Consider the following 24358-nt stretch of genomic DNA (forward strand, 5'->3'; position numbering starts at 1 on the left):
GCCACTGCTCACCGTCCCTGTGCCCTCTGTGCGGGACCGGGAGTGCTTCAGGCCTTGCCCCTGCTCCCCTGGCTCCCGGAGCCACCGCTACCTGGTTTTCCCTCCGGCTGCCCCATCCCTGGCTGCGGGGCTGCGGGGGGCCAGCCTTTGCGTCTTCAGCATGGCCTCCTCCGCGGAATGAAACCCTACATACCCTCTCTGCTCTGAGCTTCCTCGGGACCCCACCATCCCCATGTTTTTGAGTCTCCACCCCTGATTACCGAACTATCATCAGTTTTAGGTTTTGCCCGATTTTTGAAAAGAAATGTATGGGTCTTCCTTTAACAAACCAACCAACCAGGAACCCCTCCACGAGCCCATACCCGTTTTGCTTTGATGGCTGCCCCGCGGGTCATTTTAAAAAACAAGTCGTTGGAAGGACTGGATCCCCACCATGGGGAGGGGAGGGACGCACACGTGGCACAGGCGCCTTACGCTTTTTTTTTTTTTAATTGGTCAAAACCTTACAAAGCTCTTGACACATCATATTTCATACATTAGATTCAAGTGGGTTATGAACTCCCATTTTTACCCCAAATACAGATTGCAGAATCACATCGGCTACACTCCACATTTTTACATAATGCCCTGTTAGTAACTGTTGTATTCTGCTGCCCTTTCCTATCCTCTACTATCCCCCCTCCCCTCCCCTCCCCTCCCGTCTTCTCCCTCTACCCCATCTACTGTAATTCATTTCTCTCCTTGTTTTTTTTCCCCATTCCCCTCACAACCTCTTATATGTAATTTAGTATAACAATGAGGGTCTCCTTCCATTTCCATGCAATTTCCCTTTTCTCTCCCTTTCCCTCCCACCTCATGTCTCTGTTCAATGTTAATCTTTTCCTCCTGCTCTTCCTCCCTGCTCTGTTCTTAGTTGCTTTCATTATATCAAAGAAGACATTTGGCATTTGTTTTTTAGGGATTGCCTAGCTTCACTTAGCATAATCTGCTCTAGTGCCATCTATTTCCCTGCAAATTCCATGATTTTGTCATTTTTTAGTGCTGCGTAATACTCCATTGTGTATAAATGCCACTTTTTTTTTAATCCATTCATCTATTGAAGGGCATCTGGGTTGGTTCCACAGTCTAGCTATTGTGAATTCTGCTGCTATGAACATCGATGTGGCAGTATCCCTGTAGTACGCTCTTTTAAGGTCTTTAGGGAATAGTCCGAGAAGGGCAATAGCTGGGTCAAATGGTGGTTCCATTCCCAGCTTTCCCAGGAATCTCCATACTGCTTTCCAAATTGGCCGCACCAATTGGCAGTCCCACCAGCAATGTACAAGTGTACTCTTTTCCCCACATCCTCGCCAGCACTTGTTGTTTGACTTCATAATGGCTGCCAATCTTACTGGAGTGAGATGGTATCTTAGGGTGATTTTGATTTGCATTTCTCTGACTGCTAGAGATGGTGAGCATTTTTTCATGTACTTGTTGATTGATTGTATATCCTCCTCTGAGAAGTGTCTGTTCAGGTCCTTGGCCCATTTGTTGATTGGGTTATTTGTTATCTTATTGTTTAATTTTTTGAGTTCTTTGTATACTCTGGATATTAGGGCTCTATCTGAAGTGTAAGGGAGTAAAAATTTGTTCCCATGATGTAGGCTCCCTATTTACCTCTCTTATTGTTTCTCTTGCTGAGAAAAAACTTTTTAGTTTGAGTAAGTCCCATTTGTTGATTCTTGTTATTAACTCTTGTGCTATGGGTGTCCTATTAAGGAATTTGGAGCTCGACCCCACAATATGTAGATCGGAGCCAATTTTTTCTTCTATCAGACGCAGAGTCTCTGATTTGATATCAACCTCCTTGATCCATTTTGAGTTCACTTTTATGCATGGTGAGAGGAGGGGATTCAGTTTCATTTTGTTGCATATGGATTTCCAGTTTTCCCAGCACCATTTGTTGAAGATGCTATCCTTCCTCCATTGCATGCTTTTAGCCCCTTTATCGAATATAAGATAGTTGTAACTTTGTGGATTAGTCTCTGTGTCCTGTATTCTGTAGCATTGGTCTACCCGCCTGTTTTGGTACCAGTACCATGCTGTTTTTGTTACTATTGCTCTGTAATATAGTTTGAAATCTGGTATCGCTATACTGCCTGATTCACACTTCCTGCTTAGAGTTGCTTTTGCTATTCTGGGTCTTTTATTTTTCCATATGAATTTCATGATTGTTTTATCTATTTCTACAAGAAGTGCCATTGGGATTTTGATTGGCATTGCATTAAACCTATAGAGAACTTTTGGTAATATCGCCATTTTGATGATGTTAGTTCTGCCTATCCATGAACAGGGTATATTTTTCCATCTTCTAAGATCTTCTTCTATTTCTCTCTTTAGGGTTCTGTAGTTTTCATTGTATAAATCTTTCACCTCTTTTGTTAGGTTGATTCCCAAGTATTTTATTTTTTTTGAGGATATTGTGAATGGGGTGTTTTTCCTCATTTCCATTTCAGAAGTTTTGTCGCTGATATACAGGAATGCCTTTGATTTATGTGTGTTGATTTTATATCCTGCCACTTTGCTGAATTCATTTATTAGTTCTAGTAATTTTTTTGTAGACCCTTTTGGGTCTTCTAGGTATAGAATCTCTAATGAGCCTAGATGCAAAAATCCTCAATAAAATCATGGCGAATCGGATACAAAAACACATCAAAAAAATTGTGCACCATGATCAAGTAGGATTCATCCCTGGGATGCAAGGCTGGTTCAATATATGGAAATCAATAAATGTTATTCACCACATCAATAGACTTAAAGATAAGAACCATATGATCATCTCGATAGACGCAGAAAAAGCATTCGACAAAGTACAGCATCCCTTTATGTTCAAAACATTAGAAAAACTAGGGATAACAGGAACCTACCTTGACATGGTAAAAGCTATCTATGCTAAGCCTCAGGCCAGCATCATTCTGAATGGAGAAAAACTGAAGGCATTCCCTCTAAAACCTGGAACAAGACAGGGATGCCCTCTATCTCCACTTCTGTTCAATACAGTTGTCGAAACACTGGCCAGAGCAATTAGACGAAAGAAACTAAAGGCATTAAGATAGGAAAAGAAGAACTTAAATCATCGCCTTACACTTTTTGCGCTCCTGGTTGGCGGCCGCGTTGGTCTTGTCGTAGAGCGCGCGCACCTCGCGCAGCTCCTCCTCCTGCTGCCTCCTCTCACAGGCTGCGACCGAGTGGCGGTCATGGCTCTTCTCCAGCTGCATCTGCAGGCGGGCCAGGTGCTGCTGGACTCCATAGAGATTGACGCCCAGCTCCTGCCGCTGGGCATGGCTTTGCTTGGTGGCCACTTCCTGCGCCGCAGAGAGAAACAGGGTCACGGGAGGCCGGCGCCCAGCCTGGGAGGGGGAGAGGGGACCCATACGCACCAGCTCTTGGAGTTCCAGCCTCAACTTGTCTATCTGTCGGGTAAGGTAGCTCTTCAGGGCAGCCTGGAACCTGACCATCAGAGGCTGAGACAATGGAAAAGCGTGGCCAGTGACTGCAGGGCCTAGTCCAGGGACACCCACCTCCCTCCTGTGCATGCGCCCCACTTCCTGCCCCCGCGTCCTACTGGATGAGCACTGCAGAACCAACCGAATGGCAAAAGGGTGGTGAGCTGTGGTGGCCCTCCTAGTGTTCCCTGGGGGGGTGGTGGTATGACCAGTGGCCAGGGTGCCAGCCTCAGAGGTATGGGCAGAACTTCCCAGGGCACCCCGCTCCTTCCTCCGGCTGCCTGGAGCATCACAACTTTCTAAATGGGTCCCCAAAATCAAAATTCCCTTTTTTTCTGCCAGGGGCTGGGACAAGGAACTACAAGCTGGTTGGGGCACTCGGGGCAGTGACTCTTGGCTGGGTGGTTCTGCCCCCAGCACAGCCCTTCAGCACAGCCCGAGACATTTTTGGGTGTCACAGGAAGGGGGTGCTCCTGGCATGGGAAGGTGGAGGCCAGGGGCCTGTTCAGCACCTGCCATGTCCAGGGTGGCCACCCCCAAGTGGTCTGCCCCAAGTGTTAGGGTTGGGCTGGAAAGGTGCACTCATCTAAAACAAAAGCGCTCCTTGCCAAGTGGACCCAAAGTGCAGCGGACCGTTGGGGAGCAGCTGAGACCGACACAGCACAGGGGCCCGAGGCCTACGCCGATCTTCCCCGTGGAGAGTGGGAGCAGGCCCAGGAGCGTTTCTTACGTGCTCAGGGTCCAGAACCACCAGCTGGGATGCCTCTTCTTCAGCCTCTTCACTCTCGTCGGACTCGATTCTGTCCTCCAGGGCCTCTTCCTCCGAGGTCAGTTGTTGGATCCGGTCCAGGAAGGCCGTCAGGGGTTCCTCCCGAGGGCGGGCCTGGGGCTCCTCCTCTGTGGGAGGAGGCAGGATGTTGCTGGAAAGAGGTCTCATCATCGTATTCTGGGGGAGGCAGCCGCAAAGCTGCCCCACCGTGGGGCACGATGAAAAAGAGAAGGGAAAGCCACCCCACCAAGGCTCAGGGTTCAGAGGTGGTTCAGGGTCCCTGTTCCTAGAAGCCCCGGTGTCCCGAGTGACCAGAAGCGGGTGTTGCTGGTGACCTGAAGGTGAGCTCTCTTTAAATGAGGAACAGCTGGTAACATTGAAAAAGCAGGGAAGTGATGAAGGAGGCGCTGGGAGCAGCCTCTCTCTCCGGTGGGGGAGAGGCCTGCTCTGTTTTTCACGGGGCTAGACATGTGCTGTTCTCGGGTTGTGCACAGTGTGAGGGCTCGTGGGCAGGGGCTCCCTGGGCAGTAAGCACCTTGCCATCTGGCCCCATGCCCACACAGGGCTGCCACGGCCAGGTGGAAACGCGGGCCCTCCTGGCAGGCCTTTGCCAGGCAGCACAACGCCGGGGTCAGGGCTGCTGTGCCAGGGCCCCTCCCCAGGGACCAGGAGGCAGGGACTGGGGTGGGGCCTCTGGGGCTCTGCATGAAGACCCCATCCTGCCGCTGACTTGGATGAATCACTGACTGGCTCCTGGGGTGCGCGGGGCCAGAGTAAGGACTGACTAGAACAGAGGAATGCTGGTGCGGCTGCGTCTGCTGAGGAGGACTTTCTGCCGTCCCCAGGCGCTGCCCCACCTGGCTCCTGCGTGCTCTGGGGGAGCTCCTCTGCGCTGTTGTCCAGGCTCAGTCTGACGTGCTGTGGGGTCCCCGTGGGAAAGGCCTTCTGCAGGGCGGCTTTCTGGGCTTCCGTCTGTGGCAAGAACAGTCAAAACAGATCCGCGAGGGCTGGTGTGACTGGGGTGCGGTCTGAGTCTCCACCAGGGCTCCGTGAGCGTGTCCCTGGGTGTGGCTACTGTGATGGGCCCCGTGGTGGTGGCCTGAGGAGGGTCTCATGGGACCCTTTGAGCAGTTCTCGTGGATTGGCCCCTCCATTCCCTCTGCTTACGCCTGCACGCCTTCCCACCACAGCCATCCATGCCAAGGGTGGCCCTCCCACAGAGCCTGTGCTACGCTGTGTGGACTTTCTGAGCTAAATAAACCTCTTCTTATTCATAAGGGGCCTGGGTCAGGCATTTCATTATAGTGACGAAAAGCTGATTAATACAAGGACTCAGTCACAACAGGGAGGTTATTTGATTTTGGTTCCTTACGTTGTTCAAATGCAACGTAGTTGTTAAAGCAGTAGAAAATTGGACGTGAAGGTCATTTGGCTTTTGCAAATGGCCAAGATAGAAAATACCCAGCCCTTGCCTTAGGGATTCTGGGAAAGGTCTTTGTTGGTCCAGACCTACAGCTGAGTGCCTGCACAGGGTGTGTGGACACGGGCGGATTCTTCACTCTAAATGCCCATCTGCCTGTGGGGGGGACCCCTGTCCTGAGCATGCTGGAAGTCTCCACAGCCACCAAGGGCTTCTTTCTTCTTTCAAACCACTCATCTTTATAAGAATTTTATAATAAAATATCTTCCCTTGACATAGACACCTGGCTCTGCTTTGGCTTTTATTTTCTGTCTGTTTCCGTGGTGCTGGGGCTGTTTCGGCTTCTAAAGAGCAGTTGTCATCATGGACATCCTCACTGCTGCCGCTGAACGGTGAATACTGGCCGCGGCTCACAGTGACCCCCGTATCCGCTCCCCTCACCCTGCCCATGAGCCGCAGCGGGAACAGCCTGTGGCAGCTGAAGTACTCGCCCAAGTTCGTGCAGAGGCTGCAGTCCCGGCTGTCAGCCTGTGCCCTCCTGCCGCCCCTCTCCTGATGCCCCCTCCCACTTTCTTTTTCCTGCAGGGATAGGGAGGAGCCCGGGCCTCACTCAGCCAGGCGGGCACCGAGCCCCACCCCAGCCCTAGGAACTGTCCCAGCAGCACCCAGAGCCACGGTGACATTATGGAGGTGCAGTGGCCGGAGCCTATCTCCAGAGTCCAGAATGGGCTTCTCCTAACGAGAAGCCAGTGACGTCCACACACAGTTGGACCCCACAGGTCCACTCATCATCCTATTTTCTCCCAAGAGGGAGCCAGCAGGAGGGAGGGGAGTGGGGCTCTCTCGGGGTTTGTCTCTGACCTTCTGGTTGATTGTATTTGGAAACTGCATTCCCGTGAATTTTCCGGAAACTGGGCCCAAGGGTGCAGATAGGGTCTACAGTGCAAGGAGTGATGATGCGTAGATCACCCACAGAGGCCCGCGCTCACTGACGTCCAGCTCCTAAAGGTGGCTTCATCACGCATTTGTCACTTGTCATCATTAAGCTTAATTGAGGCTCATCAAATATTGAATGCTGCGATTCTCCAGGGTTACTGAATCTCAGGTTTCACGGGATGGGGGAAGGGGGGATGGCGGCTTCCCTCGGAACAAGAGCTGCGTCTGTAGGGAGGCTGGCCCGGCCCAGGCGAGGAGGCCTCCACCTGTACTATGGGGGACAGTGGCTCCTGCAGGGCTGCTGTCAGGACAGGTGACATCAGGGCACAGCACAGAGTCGAGTGCTGCGCTCCCCCCTGCCTCTCCCCCTCCAGAATAACCCAGCCCTAAGGCCAGGCAAGAGGCTGCGGGCTGGGGCTGAGGCCCCAGCTCAGGACCAACACAAGTGGTGAGGCCGGCTTCCTCCTAGGGCAGGTTTCAGAGCTGAAGGGTGATGGGGAGGCCAGGGGAGGCGCAAGGAGACGCAGTGGAGATGGGTCATACGGGGTGGGGGGGTGCCGAAGACACTGGTAAGTCCACTAAGGGGCCTGGGGGTGAGGCTCCCAATCAGTATAATCTACTAGATTAAAAACCTAAAAATGGAAAAAGGGGCGGGGGTGTAGCTAGTGGCAGAGGCCTTAGCAAGCGTGAGGCCCTGGGTTCTAAACCCAGTACTGCAGATAAATAAATAAATAGATAAATAAATAAACAAAAGGTAAGAAAGACAAACACCACACAATCTTCTCTATAGACACACAGAGAATGTGAGACAATCAAACACTCATGACAGACAAAGCAAAACACCCTAACACCCTACAAACTAGGGATAAAGGGACCTTCCTCCAACCTGTGTCATGTGACCAAAATACCGGACAAGAACAGCTCAGAGAGGGGCTGGGTCGTGGCTCAGTGGTAGAGCGCTCACCTAGCACGTGGGAGGTCCTGGGTTCGATCCTCAGCACCACATAAAAATAAAAATAAATAAAATAAAGGTATTGTGTCCAACTACAACTAAAAAAGAACAACTCAGAGGAGGCAAAGTTTGGGCTCATGGTTTCAGTCCATGGTCAGCCAACTCCATTGCCCTGAGCCCAAGATGAGGCAGAACATTATGGCAAAAGGGAATGGTGGTGGGAGAAATCTGTGAGCTCCTGGCCGTCAGGAAGCAAAGAGAGAGAGAGAGAGACAACAGACAGAGAGCATGTCTCCGTGACCCACCTTCTCCAGCTACACCACACCTGCCAACAGGACCACCTAGTCATTCCATTGAAACTAGGATAAACTGATTAGGTTACAACTCTTACAGTCCAATCATTGCGCCTCTGAATATCTCTGCATTCACAGAAGCATTTTGGAGACACCTCACATCCCAACTATAGCAACAACCTGATAAAAAGCATCTACAAAAAACCCAGTGAAAAACTGAAAGATTTCCACAGGCGATCAGGAACAAGACAAGGATGTCCACTCTCACCCCAATAATCAGCATTGTGCTCGAGGGTCTAGCCAATGCAATCAGGCAAGAAAAGGAAATAAAAGGTGTGCACATTGAGAAGGAAGACAGTAACTTCCTTCATTCTCAGAAGATGGGATCATCTCTGGGGGAAAAAAAGAAAAAAAAAAAAAAAGAAACAACTTATGGATTCTCCTAACAAGGGAGTTGAGCAACCTTGCAGAATGTAAGGATAGTAAAGAAAAATCAATTGTATTTCTGTAAACCAGCAACAAATAATTGTAATCCTTTTACAATAGAGTTAAAAAAATAAGAAACATTTAGGATCAACTCTGGCAAAAGGTGTGCAACACCTGTATACAGTACCCAAGAGAAATAAGTCCTAAATAAATGGTGGTAATCTGTTGTGATTTTTTTCTCATTCTAAATACACATTCATTTTCATATTGTAATAAAAAGTACCTTCCCATGAAATCTTTATTAAATGCAAAGGATTAAAGGGTGACTTCACAGTGGGGAAGCCTGGCACTTTTCATTCAAGTGGTTAAAATGAACATGGTCAGTTAGGGTGTTGGACCTGGCCTTGCCTGGTAGCTGCAGTGGAGAGCAGGGCTCCACCCCTGTGGTGACCCTGCCAGAGATGGGACCCAAACCTCCTCGTGGGAAAACCCAGGAAAATCCCAGTGGGGATACTGTACAAGGAAACTGTCCTTGGTCTTCATAAGGTCAAAGTCATCAATGGACAGAGAGAGAAGACGAAAGGGATGTGAGAGTCAAGGCAACGTGTGATTCCGAACAGGACCTCCCTGCTAGAAAAGTCAGGTGAAACGTGAATGAGGCTGAAACTTATTTGATCACGTAGCAACACAATTTCCAGATTATTATTATTACTATTTTTACTGCTGGGGAAGGAACTCAGGGCCTTGAGCATATTAGGCCAGCACTACTGTTGAGCTACATCCCCTACTCTCAATTTTCAGATTTCAATGGTTATTTGTGGGAAACACATAAAATCATTCAGAGATGATCGCCTACAGGTCAGCAACTTACTTTTGAATGCTTGAGGAAATAAAATGTGCCTTATATTATACATTATTTTTTATCCTGTAAATTGGCAATTGTCTAAAAAAAATTAGGATGTAACTATTTTCATTATTTTTTTTTTACCTAGAACTGCACTGTCCATTATGTGAGCCCCTAGCAATAGGTGGCCATTTAAATGTAAATTAACTGGAATTTATTGAAATAAAAAAATTGAGTTTCTCTTTCTCGCCAGCCAGATCTCAAATGCTCTTGAAATGAGCACATGAGGCCTGTGACTCCTGGCCACCATACTGGCTCATGTTGCTCTGGATATCCTGATGTGGAGGGTGGCTATGAAGGTCAACCACTGTGGGTGTGGGAGCACCGAAGTCCAGGATCTCTTGGAATAGGCTAGTAGATTCTGAAGCTTAATTTGCTTCAGAATCCTAACAGGGGTTGCAGTTTGGGTTATAGTGTGTCTTTAAGCTGTTTACATAGGGTGATGAGCCACATGGGCAGTAAGACATTTTCACAAAATAGAACCCAGGGCTACTCACCAAGCTGTCCTCTGTGGGTTCAGAAGCATCTGGGCCCGTTTGCCCAGATGGGCCTGCGACTTGCTGCAGACTGGGCTCTCTGGAGATGGCCCCTTTTGATTCGGATGGCTCAACGGCTTCTTGATAGGAATCTTCAACGCTTTCCTGCAGATGTTCAGGGCCACTTTCATCTTCTGGCTTTTCCTGAGGGTTGGCATCTGAATGAATGGACTGTGCAGAGCTGATTCGTCTTTCAACCATTGTGACTTCCACATTAGAAAAGGGTACGATTTCCCCAATGGACAGGTCTTCCTCCTCAGCGTTATCTTCAACAGCAACTTGTCCCTCCGGGGACTCTTCCTCATCCTCAGCGATGTCCTCCTCATCTGAGCCTTCCCCTCCCATTTCACCTCCGCCTTCCGTGGTGATCTGCTCTTCCCAGGCACCCGCCGCCGCCTCTTTGCTTATCTGGTCATTGTTCTCTAGCGGTGGTGATTCCTATTACGGGATGGCAGGGAAAAAGCAAGGATCAAAGTATGAAGGGTCTTGGGAGGGGCTGTGCTCAGTCGGGAAATGCCTTCACATGCCTCCCATCACTAAGATGGTCTCAAGCTAGGTCTACTCTCTCCGTCTGCCTCCATGCTCTCCACTTCATTACAGGAAATGAGTCTTGGAAAACTCAGGGCAACCCCAGAGCTGGATATCCTTGGCTGATTGCAGGCCCTTTAAAATGAAGTGGAAGGAAAACCAGTTTCCCTGTCACTGAACTGAGTGTGCCCCCGTGCCAGGTGAAAGGACCCTTACACAACTGAGGCCAGCAAGTTCCCCCCTTACCTCCTGGTACACACAAGCCCAGAACAACTCTTCCCAGAGGGAACTTTACCGCTTGGCCTTCGGTTTCCTGTGACTCCTCTCCTCCAGAGGCCGATCCGCCTTCCAGGTGAGACCTGGTTTTAGGGAGACAGTCCCCCAGTTGGCATGTATCCCCTCCTGAATTCTGTAGGTCAGCTTACTGCCTGGGCTCTCAGCCAGGACTTTGCCCATCATTAGATCACACTTGCTGGGTGTCCCAGGTGCCAAGAGCTCTGAGGATGGGTGGAAAACACAGTGACCTAAACATCAAAGGAGCTCGAGACAGCACTGCAGGAAGGTCACCTTGACTATACTGTGTCTGGGACAAAACTGGGGACAGTAAGTACAAAGCACAAAAAATCACACCAAAAAGGTCAGAAGCCCCAAAGACTCTTTGTCAGCTTCCCAATGGTTTACCTAGAGCAAGAACATTATGATTTACATTTAAACTATTATGTTTTTTAAAAATTAAAACCTAATTTTTTTTTTAAAGCAAATCAATATAGATACTTATGGACAAACAATGACAACCGCTGTGATTTCCCGTCCTTCCCAAGATAACCACTGGTAATAGGAGGCGATTTAGGACACAACTGTATTTGTTCAGATTTTTTCCTATGCATTTAGCCCGAAACCCCTGCCCCACCCCTTAGAGTGTGCTGCATGTATTGTTTTACTTTTAGTCTTCTCTTTCGGCTCAACCTGGACATTGTTCCATCAGTTCATAGAGACCTACCCTTTTTCAAAACAAGAAGCAATACGGAGGTGTCTACGCAAATAGTCCAGATTCTTTAAAATCGGGTTTGTCCTTTTACATAAAGCCTCGCAGAGTGGAGGGTTGGTAGCGTGCGTCTTTACCTAACCGCCCCTCTAGGTGAGCTCAGGGAAAGCGCTGGGCCCCAGGCAGAGGTGACATCTGGGGACCCCAGCCTGTGACTGGGAATCCGTCCTTGCAGGAGAGAGGCGAGGGACTGCTAAGGTTCCTGTCACAAGAAGTGTCCCCAGCATCCCATGGACGGGATCCCTGCTCCGCAACCCGGAGAGCCAAGCAGCGCAGTGGTTGCCATGGTTACTGCAGGGCGCGCTAGTCCGGGGGTCTTCAGGCGAGGAAAAAAAGCGCTTGGAGTAGGGGAAGAGGGAGGGTAGGGTAGGACAAAGGACTGGAGGTGAGAAGGGAGAGGGGCAGGGGCGGGCGGCCTACGCGGAGGGTCGGTAAAGCCCCGGGAGTGGGGAGAAGGGACAGAGTGGGAGGAAGGGAGCGAGAGAGCGAAGGGGGCGACGCGAGGCCACCCCGGCGTGAACTGCGGACGAGCGCGGCGGGCTGCTCCCTGGCCGGCTGCCCCCTTGGCCCCGCTTACCCTGCAGCCTCGTCGCCCGGCTCCGCCATCTCGTGTTGCTAGGCGACGCCGTCAACATCCGGCGGGGACCGCGCGGAGGGGCAGGGGCGGCGCGGGGGCGCGGGGGCGCGGGGGCCGAGACCCGCGCAGGGCGGCGCGGCCCTTGAGCTATCCGTGTGCACGTGGAGCACACCCTAAGTAGTACCTGAAAGCATGGATCTGGGTTTCCACCGCTGTGTCCGAGCTTTGCGCCGCCCGGGCTCAGTTTCCTTAGTGTAACGTGCGTCCAGCTGGGCCTCGCTGATGTGCGGGACCTAACGGCTAGGGGCCCCGAGGGTGGCAGCTGGGTCGGGGCGCCAGGGGTTGGGGACTCCGCCTTTCCATCTCTGGCTTTGGGGGCTCGGGCGCCCTCTTCCCAGAGGTCCTGGGAGGAACCCTTGGCGAAGCCGGGATGCCCAGCGCGTCCCGGGGGTGTCCTTCCTTCCTACCCCGAGTACGAAAGCTAGAAAGGCCGAAGGAGCTGGGGGAGGGCGAGCGACACGGGGAGCGTCCGAGGGACCTCGCCTCTCCGCGCGGCGGCGGCGCTCCCTTAGAGGGCAGCGTCCCCGGGACGAGAGCCGGCGGCGAGGCCTGGAAGTGCGCGGCCCGGCGAGGGCCAGATTCCGAGGCTGGGGGCGGCGGGAGGGCGGGGGACTGGGGGCGGAGACCCGGGGGCGGTCCGGGAGGGCCTGGGCGGAGGCCGGGGCGGGCCGGGGGCCGGGCCTCGCCACGCGTCCCCGCCCTGCCGCGCCTCACTGGCGGCGGCAGCGACGGCGGCGGTGGCGGCTCCCGGAGCCGGCGCGAATCCGGCCCCCGCGGCGCGACCCGGGTGAGTATCGCGGCCAGGCCGGAGCCGCGAGGGCGGGGGCAGCTGGGCCCGCCCGGGACGCGGCGGCGCCGCTCGGCGGAGCTGGGGTGGGGCGCGCGGGGGGTGCGGGCCTGCAGCCGGGAGGGGCCGGGGGCCGGCCGCAGCCGGAGGCACGCGGAGCGCGAGCGGGAGCGGGGTCCTGGCGGCAGGACCCGGGATCGCGCCAGACGCACCCCGGGGCCCCCCTCCCAGGCGATCGGGGCTCCCTGGCTGGCCGCGGGCCTAACTCCGGGCGACTCGGTCCCGGCGGTCTGGAGTCGTGGGCCCGGGAACTTGCGTTCTTTGTCTGGCTCGATCGACAGCGTGCGGATGGGAACTCGCGGGGTGCCGGGCTGGTGACACTGCCCAGGTGCCTCCACTCCAGGCCCGCGCTGTCTTAGCATTTCGGGCCTGTAGGTTGGGTGGACTGGGCTGTTCAAGATCCGCATGTCGGGGTACTCACTTCTTTTTGATCTGGGCTCTTCTGCCTATTCTTTCCTTAAACAAACAAACAAACAAGAAAAAAAAGAAAAAAAGAAAAATGAAAAAAAAATTAGGATTGTTAAAAATAACTTAAGGAACCTTGCCAGAAGGTGGTGAATCTTGAAATCCTGTCATTCCCACACTCGGAAGTTGGTGTCATATGTTGGCCACAGTCTGGTTCAGATTCGTTCAGAAATAGGAGTAGGAAGGACACAGTGGAAGTTAGTCCCTCATTCCTTGTAGAGTTTGTTTTACTGCCTGGGTTAAGGCCCTTGGCCAGGCTGGGCTGACTGGCCGGCTGTTACTAGATCCTAAGGATCTTCCTGCTTTGCATCCTGAAAGGACCCCATGCCTCTTCATCTGGAAGGAAAGGCACTGGTCGTCAGAGTGTGCTTCAGAGACCTGGAGGCTGGGGAATTGCATTCCAAAACTGCCACCAACTGATTAAAGAACTTAAAAAAAAAATCTGTGTTAGTTTTAGAAATTCCTCATTAGAAACATTAACATTAAAATTGATGTGAATATTAAACACTTTCAGGAACCATGAAAGCTTTTGCAGGTAAAGCCTTGTCAAGGGGTGCAGTACACTGAGTGTTAACTTCAGGGTTCTCCCTTGGCCGTCTGCACGGAGGGCCCGTGTTGCCTGAGTGCAGTTATTGTATTTTCTGTAGCCCATTATTTATTTTTGTTTAGCATGTTCCATGTTCATGGTGAGCAGAGTCTTGGAATACAGCTAAAGAAAGTTCTTTTTAGTGGAATTGTTTAATCTGCTAGCAATTATTGTGGTCGTGTGTGTGGCTCCTGATTATTATACATGAATTCACTGAACCCACAAAATAAACCCATGAGCCAGGCTGTGGTTTGTCACCATTTTATGTAGGAACACCGAGCCTTGGAGAAGTAACTTCTCCATGTTTGTGGAGTGACCCCCGTACCTCAGTGCAGGATGTTCCGGCTCCAGAAAACCCAGAGCCCCCCCTCCTGCAGCTGGCCTCCCTGTCCACAGGCGCACTTTGCCAAGTGATTCATAAAGATGCAGGGAAGCAAGGCACATGTCATGTCATTGCCAGCTGCTAGTCCCAGTTCACTTTAGTCCACGAAGAGCCTTCCAGGGTTTGGTGTTAAGGCATTGGAGAAGATAGGCGTGGAGTTTGCAACCTGCCTACAATTGCGTTGGTCCCTCTGCCCCCAGTTTTGGGTAGCCAAGTGCAATGGTTAAAAACATAGCCTCCAAAAATAGACTTCTGTGTTCAAATAACCCTGCCATCTGGCCCTGGCGTAATTCTCCTGTCTCAGTTTCCCATCTGTACAATGGTAATAATTCCACCTACTTCAGAGGCTTGCAAGGGTTATGGAGAGCACAGAGTGCCTGACATACAGTAGATGCCTGTTCCCATTTTAAATCATTATCAATGGCCGACCTTTGGATTTTTCACATTTAGTTAGACTGTAAAAACATTGTGGTTTTGTTTTTCTGACTTCTTGTCCGTGTGCTTCATCAAGTGGAAAGCTGATTTGGGGCAGATGTGAGATTCAGCATTTAACTCTGTTTTCAGTCTTGTCTTTGTGACTTGGCTGGGTCTGTGTCCCACAGCTCTTCTGGGCACCAGGTCGGACCAGGTTGCCGGGTAGCACAAATCTCCTATAGAATTTTAGGCTGTCCCTTCCTGGTACCTAGATTTATCCACAGGCCTGATTCTATTCTGGTAGGACTAGCTACTTATTTTCATATAATATCAAGGTGTGGGGGAGGAGAGCCCTTGAATGGGAAGGGTGTGTAGTGAGGGGGTTGGTATCATTGTTTGTATCAGGCCCTTGTAGTCGATGGGGCCAGCGCACAAGAAAGCAAACACACATTTGTACCCTTCTTCCCAGAACGCTGAGGGTCTCTCTCCCTCTTTTTGACTGCACTGGTGTTCTTCGTGCACCTGGTCTCACATGGTGAGATCTGCTCTGAGTGCATCCTTTTCTGTCTTGGGGACCTACATATTCGTCCTCTAAGGATGAGAGAAATTGGGCCACAGGGGGACAGAGCCCCATCTCGGCTCAAGTGACTTCCTCCAGACAGACAGTACAAGGAAAGGAACAGGAAGGACCCATATCCACCGTCCGGTCAGCGCAGCCTGTCCTTCTCTGCTGAGTCTTGGACTCTGACTGTAGACAGGTGTTTATAGTCAGTGCACATAAAAAATGACCTGTGTGGACTGCTAATAGAGATGTGGCCTTTCTGGATTGGCCGTTGGAGAAGGCTCCTCTGTGGGTGCCAGCTTGCATGCTTGGTTTATCGTGGGCTGGTGTACCCACGCCGAAGGACCCGGGTCAGTGGTCTGATGGGATGTCACCACTCCCTAGTGTTCTGGAAGTGAGGGGACCGGGCCACCTGACAGATGTTGTGGGCCACTCTCACCTGTTCTCTGTGCCAGCAGTGTTGGCTGGGTTTGTGGTGTTGTCTGTGTGGTCTCCCCATTTCGGTTTTGCTTTGTGGTGTGTCCGCTGGTGCCTGAGCAAAGACAGCGTGAGCCTTTAGGAGCCCGTGTCCTGGGTGCCGTGTGGATGTAGCCAACCCCGCCGGGTTCATTGATCTCCTGCCTGCATTTACACCCTTCTTACCTTTTGGTTGGGTCCTTCCTTGGCCCCAGCCCCTCCCTGGCCTGACGGCCTGGGCTCCTTGGGGGCAGGGGTGCTTGTGTTTGCAGTCAAGGGGCACCAAGGCAGATGGTCTGTCCTGGAGGCCCGGCTTTGGGGTTTTCCAGGGAGTGGCGGTACTTGGCGTGACAGTTGGACGGTTGGAGGAGCACAGCTTCCCCAGCCTCCTGTGGTTGGCTGTCATGCCACCTCGCCAAAGTCCTTTCCTCTGTGGCAAGTGGCTCCAGGAGCTGTACCTGCACCCCAGTTCCTTCCCTCTGAGGTCAGCTGCCACCTGCTCTCACTCCTCTCGGGGGCTTCCCACGCGAGCCCCGACGGTGGGCTGTGTGTGCACAACCAGGGCTCTCTGCACTAACCCCTACCTGCACAGATGCCACCGAGAACACAAGTTGTGTCTACTTCCAGGGGCTCACTGGAGTGATGGGACTGGAGGGGGCCCAGATTCCCAAACTGCGCTGCCCACGACCCGGGTGCCGGCGTGGCAGCCTGCAGCACTGATAGGGCCTTTTCCTTCAAGCTGTGTTCCCCGAAGAGGTGGTCCGTGGGGGACGGACAGCCCCGGGCGGGGGCGCTGAGGCCAGTCCCAGGTGTGTTGGGCAGTTTTCAGAGGAAAACGACCCTCATCTGTGTGCGTCTGGCTGTTGGATAAGGCAGCGAGCACCTCTTCCTGCTCTTTGTTACTTGGACTTGGAGGGCAAAGCAGATGAACTGGTTTTTGGGTACATGGCAGGTGACCTGAGCTCAGGGCATTTGGCTTTGGAGCGGTGTGACAGTGACAAGGCCAGGGGAGCATTCAGCTGTGGGCTTCATCTCACGACTCATTCCTGGAAGGGTCCTGTGGCTCCTGCTCCTGGCCTGGCCCCACCCCTGGTGCCCCAGGGAGCAGTGGCCACCCTGCGCAGAGGCGGCCAGCTCCATGCAGTGCCAGGACCGGATCTGTCCTGCCAACTGCCACATCCTGCAGCTGACCTGCTGGCCCAGAGGTGGGCGGGGCAGGTGGCGGGTTACGCCACGCTCCTACTGGACGCAGGCTGCCCTGATACTTGGTCTCCCTCACAGCTTCTGGAAGAGGCTTTGGCGCCTTTGCTGTTACCCACCTTCCTGTTCTCCCACCGGGACAGGACTCCCGGACTGTTGGCGGAGGGAGCTCACAGGGCAGCCCTGGCTGCGAGCACGCAGCCCTCTGACCCTTCAGGCTTCCCTGGAGAGGACACCAGGGCCACGGCCCTCATATTGCCTCAGGGGCAGCAGCCAGTGAGTGGGTGGGGGCCAGGTTTCCCCGCGAGTTAGAAAGCAGCCCTTCTTGAGGTCCTAGGTGTGCTGGGCAGAAGAATGGACTCCAGAGAGGTCTGTGTCCTGGTGCAGTAACCTGTGACTGTGAGGTTGTGGCAGATGAGGGTTAGGGTTGCAGATTAATTAAGGTTGCTGACCTTGAGGTGGGAGATGAGTCTGGTTTACCTGGGCAGAATCTCGGCATCTTTAAAAGTGGAGGAGGGAGGCCAGAGAGTCCCTGTCAGAGCGCTGAGATGGGAGAAAGACTCCAGCGGCCATTGCTGGCTTTAAAGGGGCTAAGACAAGGCAGCTTTGGTGGGGGAGTGAGCAGCTGGCCCCCTTGGGCCTCCAGGAGACCACAGCCCTGACAGAATCTTGATTTTGGCCCAGGGAGAGCCATCCCAGACTTTTGACCTCAGGACTGTAGAATAGTACATGTTTTAAGCTGACAGATTTGTGCCAGTTTGTTATAGCAGCTGTAGGAAGCTAATACACTCAGAATGGATTGTTTTCTGAGGGAAGCCAGAGGCAGCCTCTTGTGTTCTTTCTTCATCCGTGTTTTGCTCATTTCTGGTTTTCTGGTGAAGACGTGTGATGCGGCTCCCTTTCCTAGGGCATGCATCACCCACTCTTGGGCCATGCCTTTTGGATAAAAATTGTCTTAACTTCCCCCTATAAATACTGCTGGAGGAACCCTCCAGTACCACACAACCCACAGAAGTCTCAGTGGCCAGGTGGCTCCTATGGGACAAAGGGAACACAAGTGGGTACCAGCAGGCCTGCTGCTGTTCCTGGCAGTGCAAGGGGCAGCCTGCACCCTTCCAGCCCTGCTCTGAGTCTCTTCCCTCGCCGTCCTCCTCCATCCCTGTCCCCACTCCCACCTCCCTGGAACCTTTGCGGCTTCTTGCATCTCTCCCTGCAGGCTGCCCCTGCTCCAGCCACCTCTGCCCTCTTGAGGCCGACTTCCGCTTCCTTCCTCCCCAGTGACTTTCCCGTTGAGCGGCGTGGCGGGATCCGTGGTCTTTGGGGTGTTCTGAGTTTCAGAGTCGCAGGTTAATGGGAAGGAATGACTCTGGAGGGCGTTTTGTTTTCGGGCCTGAGTGTCTTTGTTGTGGGGAGTCAGGTTGTTCTTTGCTTTCTAGTTGCACAGTAGCCTGTTTGCAGAAATCTGCCCTACCTCGTGGTCACGTGGTCAGCGCAGCATTGAGCATGGGTAACACGCTCAGTCCGAAGCTGAAAGTAGCCTCACGTTTTTACCTTAGCTCCCTTTGAAGCCGTTGGTTGTCACTTTCTCCTGTGCACCCGAGCCAAGGCACAGTCTGGGTCTTGGCGTCACTCCATCTCTGTGTTCTTTGTGCCAGCTGCCAAGTTGGCATTGCCCTCCTGTGCACCAACCAAAACAGGGCTCTGGGAACCTCCCCGGGATGGCGTTCCAGCCGGAGCGCCACAGGAGGACTGGGGAGGTGTCTCGCAGGCTGGGCTTAGGGTGGACAGCCAGCAGTATGGACGGGGATGTGACCGGGCAGAGAAACCCGTGTCTCATTAGTGGTTCGGGTTCCTCCCTGCTGGCACCCCTGTCCCTGCTCGCTGTCCGCCTCACTGCTCAGGATTGTCACGGTGGTCACAAGGGGCTCTGGGGGACTCGGCTGCTCTTTGGAGCCAGCTGACAGGCCCCTACTGGAGATTGGAAAGCCCGGGTCTGTTCAGGCCGTCTGGCCCACGGTGGGCTGGGGGCTCTGCTGCTGGTGTTGCGGCCCTGTGTGAGAGTAAGTTGCAGTCGGCTGGCCGTGGGAGGGGCCCGGCGCTCCTCTTGACCCTCTGGTGCTGGGCCCTTTCTGAGCTGGCTTCATTGCCTACGACGAAGAGTCATCTTTGCTCCCTTTCATTCAAGGTCATGTGCAAGTGGAGTCGGGACATTTGGAGGCTGTCACATCACACTACTCTGGCCCTGGAGCCAGGCTCAGGGCCCAGGAGCGGTGTGTGTGAGCCCGGTCCTCTCGCCCACCTCCAGTGCCTGCCCAGTCCCTGACACCATGCTCAGCTCCACCGCGTCTGCCTCTGTGGATGTCAGGGTCCTCCTCTCAATGATTTTTTTTGTTGTTTAAAAAATTGTTAGACTTTGTTACCCTCCCCAGGAGATGGCGTGTGTGCGCTACTTACACACCTGTGCATTCAAATTGAAGACTTTGCTTTTGGAGGAGAGTCTTAGCCCACAGCAGAAGTGAGCAGAAGGCCCAGGGATCCCCTCGTAAGCCCAGCCCTGCGTGTGCACGGCCTCCCTGCTGCCCTCATCTCCTTGTCACCTGGAGGCCACAGTTGCATGAAGGAACTGTGGTGTAGGGCATTCTGTGGGCGTGGACCGGTGCATGACATGTGTCCCCCATTGTGGTACGAACCGTGGTTTCACTGTCCTGAAGACCTTTCCTGCTCTGCCTGTCCCTGTCCCTCCCTCCTCCCTCCCAGGAGCTGCTGATCCTCTCTGCGTCTTCCTGTTTCTCTCTTTTCCAGAGCCATTCTCAGGTTGAGTGTTCCTTACCTGAAGTGCCTGGGGTCGGAAGGCTTTGGGTTGTAGGGTTTCTGCTCTGATTTTGGAAGGTGGAAGGAGCCGGAGTCTGAGCGCCAATTCACTTGCAGCACAGCTGCTCCGTGGCCTGCGTGTCTGTGCGGTGTCTTCAGGGCCCTTAGGCTCTCCCTGTGACCTGGCGCGTGAGGCCAGGTGTAGCTTTCCCCTTGGGTCACGCTGGCACTGGACTTGGAGCATTCCAGGTGTGGGTGTGGGGGCAGTGGTGTCCCGCCTGTGGCTGGCCTAGTGCTCTGGGGCTTTCAGGTTGGCTCCTCCCTTGGCAGGTCCTCCGGGTCGCGGGCCTCGAAGCTCCACTTCCGAGTGCGCCTGGGCCCCTTCCCTGTCTAGTTCCTCTTACTGAGGCCCCGGGCTGTTCCAGGTGCTGGCAGGTACAGGGAGGCTGCTCGACGTGCAGATTTCTTTGTGGTGCACTTTTATTTTTTAAGTGTTTTTAGCTGTAGGTGGACGCAGTACCTTGATTTATTCATTTTTATGTGGCGCTGAGAGTTGAACCCAGTGCCTCACTGTGCTAGGCAAGCGCTGCGCCACTGAGCCCCAGCCCCAGCCCCTGGGGTGCACTTTCAAAGGGCAGTTTTAAGTTTGCAGAGGAAGGAGCAGAAATCAGGGAGACTTTGTGCACCTACTCACGTGCACTCAGCCACGGCCCCCTGGCCTTCCTTGGTGGGTTAAGTTATGTGACGTGAAATCCGCCGCCTGGAGTGGCTTCAGGCCGGCGTGTCAGTGTTGGGCTCTCCGTGGTGCTGGGCCGTCACCCTCACCTTGTGCTGCTCCTGGCCGTGGCCCTCTCTGGTGGCTGTGGGGTCTGCCCTTCCCTCCCGTGGCTCACACAAGTCCCAGGCCCCTGGCCAGCCCTCCCTCCATGATGGCGCCCTTGTTCCCGTGGGCCTGGGAGGCGCCAGGGCTGCCTCATGGCACTGCCCTCCCTGCCATCCAGGCTCCACGCCAGCGGCCCCTCCTCCCTGGGCTCCCCCCCCCCGCCCTGCCCCGTGACACCCAGGTGAATCTAGAGACCACTGCAGGGAGAGCTGCTGGGGCCTGCAGGCTCGTGCCCCAGGGCAGGCTGGGGGTGGAGGCCTGTGGGGGTGGGCTGGCTGGGCACCCCAGCCTCCCTGACCGCCTGTGTCCTCGTGCCCGTCTCTTGCAGCCTCCCCTTCTTCCTCACCCAGAGCTGTGCGGGGGACGGGGAGCGGGCAGTCCAGGCCTGGAGGGCCCCTCAGCAGGGGGCAGCCTGACGTGGGCTCCAGGTGGCCACTCAGCTGGAGCACGAGAGCCACGGTTCCCAAGAGGGGCTCCTGGTCGGGTCGGAGCCGGAGTCTCCAGAGAGCTGGGCGCTGCTCTCTGGCGCTGCGGCCCTCACTGTGAGGAAGGTACACATGACTCCGCTGCTGACCTGGCTCCTAGGGACAGGCGCTCTTGACAGACCCTGGTAATAAGACCAGCAGGATCTGCAGGGCCCCGGGAGGTGGGCACCACAGACTGGGGGTGGGGAGCTGGGGCCATGAGAGGGCTGTGCCCCCGGCAGGAAGGCCGCTCCTCATCCTGCAGAGCCTGTGCCCCAGAGGCAGTGCCCACTGGCCCTGAGACCCACAGGCACTGGCCCCTGTGCTGGGGAGGCTTCTGCCACCCTGGAGCCACCTGGCACCCCACTCTTTCACCCGGTGGGTCAACAGCAGTTGTCAGTAGAGAGCCGGAACCAGAGGGTGGCTGACGTGCCATTGTTTGTGCAGTTGGAGAACAGAGTGCACAGGATGCCGCGCCTGTGTGTGGTGTGTGGTGTGTGGACCATGCATGTGTGTGTGTGTGTGTGGTGTGTGTGTGTAGACCGTGCATGTGTGTGGTGTGTATATATGGACCGTGCATGTGTGTTGTGTGTGTGTGTGTGTGTGTAGTGTGGTGTGTGTGTGGACGGTGCATGTGTGTGGACCGTGCATGTGTGTTGTGTGTGTGTGTGTGTGGTGTGGTGTGTGTGTGTGGACCGTGCATGTGTGTGGTATGTGTGTATGAACCGTGCATGTGTGTGGTGTGTGTGTGTGGATCGTGCATGTGTGTGTGTGTGTGTGTGTGTGTGTGTGTGTGGTGTGGTGTGTGTGTGTGTGTGTGGACCGTGCATGTGTGTGGTATGTGTGTATGGACCGTGCATGTGTGTGGTGTGTGTGTGTGGACCATGCATGTGTGTTGTGTGTGTGTGTGTGTGGTGTGGTGTGTGTGTGTGGACCGTGCATGTGTGTGGTATGTGTGTATGAACCGTGCATGTATGTGGTGTGTGTGTGTGGACCGTGCATGTGTGTTGTGTGTGTGTGTGTGTGTGGTGTGGTGTGTGTGTGTGTGTGTGTGTGTGTGTGGACCGTGCATATGTGTGGTATGTGTGTATGGACCGTGCATGTGTGTGGTGTGTGTGTGTGGACCGTGCATGTGTGTGGTGTCTGTGTGTGGACCGTGCATGTGTGTGGTGTGCAAGCGTGTGCCGCATGCCGGGTGTTGGGCCTGTGTGCAGTGGGAGGCCCTCCCGGGGGCGGGGGTCTCTGCTCTCCCTGGTGTGGGCTGGGGCAGCCTCCCTCCTGAGCTCGCTGGCTCCGCGTGGCTGGCTGAGACTGGCCTGGTGGCCGCCGTTCTCCCGGCCCCTTTTCCTCCCTCTCTTCCGACAGCGTGGGGTGAACTCATTTGTACTCCCAGCTGAGACCCTGATGGACCTCCACATGTGGCCACCACTGCCGTGGAGTGGCAGTCCCCCACCCCAGCAAGGAGCCAGCCCAGTGCTTGGCCGACTGTCCCCGGGGCGCTCCTTGGCACAGGAGGTGTGACCGTGGGCTGGGGGGAGGGACGCTCACTGTGGAGCTAGGGAGGGTGGCCAAGGAGCAGGGAGGGTGTGTTTGGACACGCCTGAGCTGGACGTGTGGTGAGCAGGCCTGGGTGGAGACAGGAGCCCTGGTGCCAGGGCCCTGGGTAGACAGGCCTTGCGGCCCCGGTGGCAAGGAGCGTGTCATTGCGCAGCAGGAACACACCAGGGTCGACCCCAGGAGGTTGCCAGGTTGCCCCTGTCAGGGAGGGTGTTTGGACAGCGTGGCGGAGGCTCAGTCCTGGGCCCTTGGGAGGAAGCTGTGGCACAGGGGCCTGGAACTGCTGGGCGCTGGCTGGTGGGGTCTGCAGGCCCATCCACGGGGCGGAGCGCAGTGCGTGGTGTAGGCTACCTGCTCAGCAACGTGGAGGGGCTGCCATAGGATTGTCTGGAGGGGTCCTGGGGGTTTCTGCACGTGGGGTGGGGGTGGGGAGGAAGGTGGCTGGACCCCAGCGCTGTGCCCTGCCTGGGAACCCTGCTGTGGGGGCGGTTGCTCTCGTCGAAGTGTGACGGGTCAGAGCCATGGAGCACGGGTGCAGCGTGGCAGAGGCTGAGGGTGCAGACCAACAGGTGGGTAAACCGGCAGGTCTCTGGGCTCAGCCCAGGGCCCTCTTTTAAAGATGGCCATAAGGGTCTATATAACCGACACCCAGGCTCTGTTGAGCTGTCGCATTTACCTGTTTTCATCAGACAGATAACCCGCGTAGACAATAAAAACAATATAGACACTTTCTAGGCATTTTCAGGTAAGTGCATACTTTGAATTAGGAAGTTTGAAATATTAAAGGTAGTTCATTGAAAATGGAAACCATTAGAAAAGCAGATAAAATATAAACCAAGGTTTAATGGATCTTTGGCTTGGGAATGACCATATATTGTATAGAAGTGATAAAAGTAATCACTAAAGAAAAGTTACCGTTAATTTGCAGAAAAATTGAGAACTTTTGTTCTTCAAAGTGGATAATACAATTAAAAGGAAACCATCAAGTTAGGAAACACACATATGCAGCAATTATGCAGAGGATTATGATCTTTCCTATATAAAGAGTTCCTACACAGCAATAAAAATTCCAATATCCCAGGAGAAAAATTGGCAAAACACACCAGTAGACAGTTTACACTATGAATGCAAATGTCTAATAAATATGGGATAATATGCTCAAATAAACAGACAAACATATAACTGTTTTTCAGTTCTCAAATTGGCAAAGATTTAAATTCCTGGTAATCCTGATACCTGTTTGGAAATCTGTTGGTGACTATGTGTCAGGGCTCCAGTTTATCCTCCTGGGGAATTGGTCAGGAATTCCAGAAATTATCCTTTGGAAATAGTGAAGTTGCAGATGAAGATTTGCTGATGAAAATGTAGCTTTTTATTTAAATGGCAACTCTTTGGAATCCAAATGTCAATTGTGGTGGCTCAGGAGTAGAATGTTGGTGTGATGCACAAAGCTGTTAAGGGGCAGGATTAGCCTTTTGAGGTTTTTTTTTCTTTTTTTCCTTTTTGATACCGAGGATTGAACTCAGAGGCACTCAACCACTGAGCGACATCCCAGCCCTTTTTTGTATTTCATTTAGAGACAGGGTCTCACTGAGTTGCTCAGGGCCTTGCTAAGTTGCTGAGGCTGGCTTTGAACTCAGGATCCTCCTGCCTCAGCCTCCTGAGCCACTGGGATCACCGGTGTGTGCCATTGTGTCTGCCTTCTGAGCTTTAATGTTAATAATGAGACTTAGTCTCCTAGGGCTGCTGTAGCAAGGTAACACAGGCCTGTTCTCCTAGTCCCAGAAGCCAAGGTCAAGG

The 24358-nt window shown here is 53.7% G+C and overlaps 2 protein-coding genes across 6 annotated transcripts in view; one reads left to right on the forward strand and one right to left on the reverse strand.

The window, feature by feature from the left end:
* The window catches only part of Ccdc40 (coiled-coil domain 40 molecular ruler complex subunit), a 35439-nt gene extending 23330 nt beyond the window's left edge, over positions 1–12109 (reverse strand). The window contains exons 1-7 of the mRNA XM_076870442.2: positions 12056–12109; positions 10545–10608; positions 9683–10159; positions 5112–5226; positions 4216–4382; positions 3420–3503; positions 3125–3344 (exon numbers count right to left, since the gene is read on the reverse strand). Of these exons, the coding sequence (XP_076726557.2) occupies positions 3125–3344; positions 3420–3503; positions 4216–4382; positions 5112–5226; positions 9683–10066 (970 nt within the window). The 5' untranslated portion in view covers positions 10067–10159; positions 10545–10608; positions 12056–12109. The remainder of the gene's footprint in view (positions 1–3124; positions 3345–3419; positions 3504–4215; positions 4383–5111; positions 5227–9682; positions 10160–10544; positions 10609–12055) is intronic.
* Positions 12110–12644: 535 nt separating this feature from the next.
* Positions 12645–24358, forward strand: part of Tbc1d16 (TBC1 domain family member 16) — a 72037-nt gene continuing 60323 nt past the window's right edge. For 4 of the 5 annotated variants that reach the window (XM_076869715.2, XM_076869720.2, XM_076869718.2 and 1 more), the window contains exon 1: positions 12652–12718. The gene's annotated coding sequence lies outside the window, so the exon portion shown is untranslated. Of the gene's footprint in view, positions 12719–24358 lie in introns of all 5 variants that reach the window. The other variant, XM_076869717.2, reaches the window with a different exon arrangement.

This window comes from Callospermophilus lateralis, chromosome 11, assembly GCF_048772815.1.
Source record: "Callospermophilus lateralis isolate mCalLat2 chromosome 11, mCalLat2.hap1, whole genome shotgun sequence".
Taxonomy (NCBI): Eukaryota; Metazoa; Chordata; class Mammalia; order Rodentia; family Sciuridae; genus Callospermophilus; species Callospermophilus lateralis.